Source organism: Oxyura jamaicensis, assembly GCF_011077185.1.
Source record: "Oxyura jamaicensis isolate SHBP4307 breed ruddy duck chromosome 5 unlocalized genomic scaffold, BPBGC_Ojam_1.0 oxy5_random_OJ106498, whole genome shotgun sequence".
In the NCBI taxonomy this organism is placed as follows: Eukaryota; Metazoa; Chordata; class Aves; order Anseriformes; family Anatidae; genus Oxyura; species Oxyura jamaicensis.
In genome coordinates, this window is record NW_023303954.1 from 7025 (window position 1) to 13596 (window position 6572).

A 6572-nucleotide genomic window follows, 5' to 3' on the forward strand; every position below is an offset into this window, starting at 1 on the left:
CTACCATAGAGCCGCGCACCATAGAGACGGGGCGGGAGAGAGGGGGCAGGAGGAGGCGCCCGCGCCATGTTGAGGCCGCGGGGTCCTCCAGGCCTCCCTCCCCAGGGCTTGCAGCGCGGCCCCCGCGGCTCCCCGTGCCCGTAAATTAGTTATCGTTAATTGGGGGGGGGGGGGGGCAAGGGACGGCAGGAGGGGGAGGCCGTGAGCTCAGCCGCCGGCCCCGCAGGAGGCAGGGCGAGGAAGGGGCCGCGGGGGGCAGGCCGCAGCCAGACGCAGGGCCCTCGCAGGGTGCTTTTTTTATTCAACGGGCACGGACCCAACGTACAAAACGAAACCGAAAAGAGAGAGAGAGACCAAAACAAACCCGAGTATTTAAAAAAAGTAAATTGATGAGAAACGGGGCTGAGGCGGGACTGAGGGCCCCCGCCCCGGCCTCCCTCCCCAGCCAGGCACTGAGGGGAGAGGGCCGGGGGGACGGCCGGCAGCCTCCGGCCCTGCCCTGCCCCTGTGTGCCCCTGCCCCGCCGGCAGGAGGAGGCCCGGCGGAGGCCAGGAGGGGCGGGAGCCCGCTGCAGCCCCGGAGCCAGGCCCCTCAGTCCTCCCGCTGAGCTGGGAACCAGCCTGGAGCCAGCGGGGACAGCGCTAATCCGAGCCCGATGCGGAATCCTCCGAGCTGGGGGGGGGGGGCTGGCGCCTCCCTCCTCCTCCGAGTCCTGCGGGAACAAGAAGGAGGCGTCAGGGCAGCAGGAGCAGAGCGCTCTGACGGCCCCTGGGGACAGGCAGGGGCTCCGGGCAGCCCCCAGGGTCCCAAAGGTGCAGGGAGGAGGTGAGGTGAGAGCCACCCCAGCCACCCACCCAGGAGCCCTACCTCCTTCTTGCTCTCTGCAGAGGAGCTTTCGTCGCTGGAGACAAACTCCTTGCTCTTGAAGCTCTCGCTCAGACTCTTGGCAGAGGACTTTGTGGAGGACGAAGACTTGGAGGCAGCACCTTTCTTCTCTGCTTTCCCCTTCATCTGCTTCTCCTGCTTCTTCTTCTTCTTTTTAGACCTCTCCCTGTGAGGGGTAGAAGGGATATCAGCGTAACCTTGCCGCCAGCCTCAGAGAGGCCCAGCCACCGTGAAGGCAGGAGAAGAGCCGGATCCCAGAGGCACGAAGCCCGGCCACCTCCCTCCTGCCTGCTCAGCACACTCACGCCTTGGAGCTCTCGGACCTGCTGCCCACGCTGTACTCCTTCATTGCCTTCTCGTAGTCCCTCCTGGCATCTTCTGCCTTGCGATCCCACTCCTGCGGCAAGCGCACGACATTAGCAGGGGCTTCTGCACCCCATCCGCGCCAGCCGAGTCCACCCAGGCACAGCAACGCCCCCACCAGCTCCACCAGCCCACAGGTGTTACCTCCCCGCTGCTGAGGGATCCTGAGAGCAAGGAAGGGCCGAGCAGCTCTCCGGGAGCCCACCCTTCCCCTCCTACAGCAGTGATTCTCACCTCTTTCTTCTCCTTGGACATGGCTTTCCACAGCTCCCCAGCCTTCTTGGACAAGTCTGTGATGCTGATGCCGGGGTGGTCGGACTTGATCTTCTCGCGGTTGGCGTTCAGCCAGAGCATGTAGGCTGACATGGGCCTCTTGGGAGCGTTGGGGTCCTTCCCCTTCTTGCTCTGGGTGGAAGGGAGTGGAGAGAACCAGCGTGAGAGCCTTGAAAGACCCCAAGCACTCGGGGGAAGCGGGTCCTGCTCTCCGCAACCCGTCCAACCACCACCTCTCACCTCCACCTGCTTCTTGCGGGGCTTGCGGTCCTTGACGATCTTGGCCTTCTTGGCTGGCTTCTTCTCATCCCGGTCGCTGTCACCGTCACCGCTGGAGGAGCTGGCCGAGGCGTTGCTGTCAAACCTGCACGAGGAAACACGGTGTCAGGGAACAGCTCAGGACCCCTGCCCCAACGGGGCTGAGCGGGAAGCGAAGGAGAGGCAGCCGCAGTGAGCACGCGGCCAGACTTGCCCCCGAATTCTCCCAGCCTCCAGCAGCCTGCAGGCCGGAGGCTTCCCGAGCTGAAGCTGTTGTGCTGGCACTTAGCAGCCCTCAGGGGGTTTTCCTTCCACGAACGGGGCTGATGGTTTCCTGACTTCCCGTAAACTTTAGGCATTTGCAATGCCTCACGGCTCAGCTGCGCCGAGACCCACCCCTCTTCTCGGGCTGAACCCGACTCCCAACAGCACACACGATGCCCCCGAGCGCCCGTGCAGCGACTGCAGGCCTCAGCCCCCCTGTCCCCCTGCTCGGGGCTTGGCAGGGCCGTGTCCCATCCTCCCGGGCCCCATCCTCCTCCCACCATTCTCTCTCTCTTCCAGCCTGAGGCCTCACTCAGCCAAAGCTCGTGCGGAAGCCCGGCACTGCCCGACACAACCCCCTTCCGAAAGTGACCCCTGTGGAGACGCCCGCCCTGCCCCTACTCACTCTTCAGCCACGTCGTCGTCCTCTTCGCCAGGGTTGAACGACTCATCTGCAAGGAGAGCAGGGAGGATGGAACCTCAGGGGTCTGATCCTGCCCAGGGAGCGGGGCAGGACTTAACCAGAGGGGGAAGAGGCCTCGGCACCCCAGACAGCCCCCCGGGGCAGTCCCTCGCACTCCCCCAGCCTCAGCGCTCACCTGTCTCCTCCCCGGACCCGTCGCTGCTGTCGTTGGCGTTCTCCTCGCGGATCTTGCCCTCCTCCTTCATCCTCTCCAGGTAGGCGTCGTGCTGGTCCTCGTCGGAGTCGGCGTACTCGTCGTAGCTCTGCTTCATTCCCTGCGGGAGGGACGGGGTGAGAGGCGCGCCCCAGGGCTGCGCGCACTCCGCCTCTGGAAGCCAAAAACGGCTGGGGGCAGGCCCCACACGCATGCACGGACGCCCCCCGCGTCCCCTCCCCGTCAGGGACCCAGAGGTGGGACCCCACAGGGACCCACAGGTGTTATCGGGGTTAGGGGGCCCCTCTCGCAACCCATGCTGGAGTTACTGGGTTTAGTCAGGGACCACCACGGCCATGCAGAGGAAACCTGCGCCAGGAGGAGGAAGAGGAGAAAGAGGAAGGGGTATCGCACGGACCTTTTTCCTCTACAAGGGCAAGGAAAGAAAAGAGAGGTGAAAAAAAGGGAAAAAGGAGGGGAAAAAAAAAAAAGGCAGCAAAACCTCGGAGAAAAGAAAGGCCCCAGCCCAATCCCGCCCCAGCCGGCCGGGCACAGAGGAGCAGGTGGGTTGCCGGGTACCTCCTTGAGGCCTCGGTTCTTGATGTTCAGCTTCTTGGCGTTGACGAAGTCGAAGAGCTTCCCGTACTCCTCCCTGCGGGACACAGACAGGGCTCAGGGCCGGGGGCAGCCGGGCTGCCAGCACCCTGCGCCGCGGGGCGACCGCCATGGGAAAGCGGCGAGGGCCCTCCCCGGGTGACCGACGCAAAGGGAGGAGGGGACTGCGCGGCGGCACGGGGCCGGCTCGCTCCGCGCCCACCTCTCTATGCTGCTGAAGGTGTACTGCGTGCCCTGCTTGGTCTCGATCTCGAAGTCGAAGGAGCGCGTGGTGGTGGTCCCGCGGGCGAAGTTGACGAAGGAGATCTCGTCGAAGCGGATGTGCACGGGCGGCTTGTGCACGTAGATGAAGCCGCGCTCCAGCGGGTAGAGGAGCCCCGAGCTGGCCTTGTAGGAGCAGGTGATGCACTGGGCTCCCGAGTGCCTGTGAGGGCCAACAGCCACGTTACACCCTGCTGACACCCTGCCTACAGCGCCGCCGCGGCCCGGAGAAGCCCGTCAGCTGCTCCCCCCCACAAGAGCCCCGATCCTTGCAAAGCCCCTTCCCCCTGACCGCAGAGACGAGAGGAAAAGAGGAAATGTTTCCTGCCCTGGGGAGGCCAGGGCTCGCTCGGCGTCTCCCCCCGCCTCCACGCGTGCCCTCGGAGCGGTCAGACCCCAGGCCCCGCCGCCCGGAGGCCGCAGCGTGCCCTCACCCCTGGAAGTTGCCGGGCACGGTGATCTTGCGGTTGACCAGAGCCTTCATGACGCGGCTGACCATCTCGTAGAGGGAGCCAGACATGTTCTTGGTGAGCCGCCCCTCAAAGCGCTTCTCCACCTCCTCCCTGCGTGGGGAAAAAAAGGAGGGGGACAGTGAGAACGGGGACCCGGGGGGGGGTCCTCGCCTGCCCCCGCAGCCCCCAGGGGCGGGGAGGCGGAGCTCACTCGTTCATGTTGAGGGTCAGCGAGATGTCCTCGTCCTTGGAGAAGAGCAGGATGAGGAAGTGGTAGCGGGTCTGGCCCTGCTTTATCGGGGGGTCCAGGCTGATCTGAAAGGAGACGCGGAGGTGAGGACCGCAAGGCCCCCAGGCCCCCCGCCGCTCCCCGAGGGGGGGGAGGCCCCGCCGCCGCCGCGTCGCTCCTCACCACGAAGAACATCTGCCGCTGGTCCTTGTGGGGGAGCAGGAAGAGGCGCAGCACGGTGGTGTAGGGGATCTTGTAGTCGAAGGTCTTGCCGTGCAGGTGCAGGAAGGTGGGGTAGATGCGGATGTCGTAGCGCCCGCGGGGCGTCAGGCACTGCAGCTCCCGGAAGATGCAGATGGCGTCGCCCGTGGCCTGGATCACGTCCGCCTTGGAGAGGACGTTCTGCGCGAAGGCCTGCGAGGCGAGGGGAAGGTCGGGCACGGGTCCGGGCACCCGGCGACCCCCCAGCACGCCCCCCGCCCCCCGACCACCACCACCACCACCTCCTCCTCACCTCCACGGGGTCCACGCCGTCCTCCTGGGTGGGGGGCACGTAGAAGCGCACCTCCATGAGCGAGACCTCAGCGTCGTCGTTCTGGTGGAACTCCAGCGTCACCTCGTTCTTGCCCGTCGTGCACTGGGAGACGTTGCTGAGGGGGATCTCGAACACCGGCTGCTCCCCGATGTCAAAGGAGAGGAGCTGCCCTGCAAGGGGTGGGGAGGGATGAGCACCTCAGGCCCACCCCCCGAGGTGGGTCTCATCCTGGATCTGCTCTCCAGCAGCACCCCTGGTCTCCTCTCAAAGCCCAGCAGCGCCCTTCTCGTTTCCGTGCTGTCACCCCAAACCTCCACACCTTCCCCTCCCAGCTGTGGCTCCAGAGAAGGGCACTGACCAGAAACAAAGAGGAGGAACTGTTTTTCCCCACATTCCCCCCTCTCAGAGCAGGGAGGAGCAGGCACCAGCTCCCCTAGCTCCTGCAGGAACTGGCAGGCTCTGCCAGACGCAGCTCCCAAGCAGACTTCTTTGCCACGCTGGGCACTCTCTGCCCACAAAATCTTCCCCCCCAAAACCCGGGACTTGTGTGGGTACCTCCCGCTTTCCTGGGACGCCTGACGTCCGTGCCGTACCCAAAGCCAGCACCAGCAAGGGGCCAGCTGCCCAGAGGAACACCCTGAGGCTAGGAACTGCAGGAACAAGCGCCCTGGAGGGATGGGACCAGCCCCACCACCTCGAGCCTTCCCCAGCTAGCAGCACCGCCGTGCCACCACTCACCTCCGAAGCGCACCGTGCCCCAGTTCCAGCCCTTCACGCACAGGTCCTTCTCCGCCAGCTCCAGGCGATAGTGGGCCTTGAAGAAATCCGAGAGCTTATCGAACTCCTGCGACGGGGCAGAGGAACAGAGAACGCCCGTCAGAGACCGCCAGGACGCGCGGGCACCGCCTCCAGAGCCCCCGACACGGCCACAGCCGAGGAGAGCGGGGGGAAAACGGGGGCCAGCTCTCGTTAGGGGGAAGGAGGCGTTGTAGGGCGACGCAGCCGGGCGCAGACAAGCGGCACGAGGAAGGACGGGAGGTGTAACGGGAGCAAACACCATCGTCTGGAGGGGCGCGCGCGCGGGCGGGCACGCCGGGGGCTCACCGATTCCCGGAAGCCATCGTATTTGTAGACGTGGCCGTTCTTGGTGAGCAGCTTGAGGCCGTGGCCGAGCGCCACGCGGCGCCACACACCCTCGGCCAGCTCCGAGGCCTGAATGTTGTCCACCTTCCCCGTCTTGCTGTTCTTGAAGATCACGCCCTGGCGGCTCAGCCGCAGCCGGCCGTCGTTCTGGGGGGGGCAGAGGGCGTGAGGCTCGCCCCGGACGCTCCCGAGGGCTGCCCCAGCGGGCACAGATCCTCCCCACGGGGTGACATCCCCGCACCCCGGCAGGTTTTGCTCTCCACGCGCTCCTCGCCCCCCTCGCCTGGGGCTGGGGCAGCCCAAAACGCTCCCAGCACCCTCGGTCCCCGTGCTTTTAGGAGCGATTCCCAAATGCCAGCGATTGAAGCAGGGGGATCCTCGAGACGGGGGCAGGACCTCCCGATTGACAACACCCCGCAGGAGCTACGGCACCAGGGGAGGATGTGGCCGCGGACGTCCCGACCCGCCCCAGCCCCACAGACCGGGACGAGGCCCGGGAGGAGGCGAGAGGGGAGGGACGGCCGGGGCCACCCCAGGGGCCGGGCTCACCATGGATCCCTTCACCTCCTGGTAGATCTCGTTGAACTCCAGCGTGTCGGCCATGGCCAGCGGGGGCAGGGGGGAGCCGGCGGCGGCCCCTGGGGGTGCGGGGAGGGAGGAGGAGGCCTCGGCGAGTC

The 6572-nt window shown here is 66.2% G+C and overlaps 1 protein-coding gene across 1 annotated transcript; it reads right to left on the reverse strand.

Moving 5' to 3' along the window:
- Positions 1-588: 588 nt before the first annotated feature.
- Positions 589-6564, reverse strand: LOC118157362 (FACT complex subunit SSRP1-like). The gene is given in 17 exon segments (XM_035311651.1): positions 589-683; positions 686-712; positions 868-1051; positions 1191-1282; positions 1483-1653; positions 1762-1885; positions 2450-2495; positions 2643-2781; positions 3240-3312; positions 3478-3699; positions 3971-4099; positions 4200-4303; positions 4401-4631; positions 4732-4922; positions 5491-5596; positions 5857-6042; positions 6445-6564. Coding segments are annotated over 17 exon segments (2121 nt in total). The 5' UTR covers positions 6499-6564; the 3' UTR covers positions 589-641.
- Positions 6565-6572: the final 8 nt, after the last annotated feature.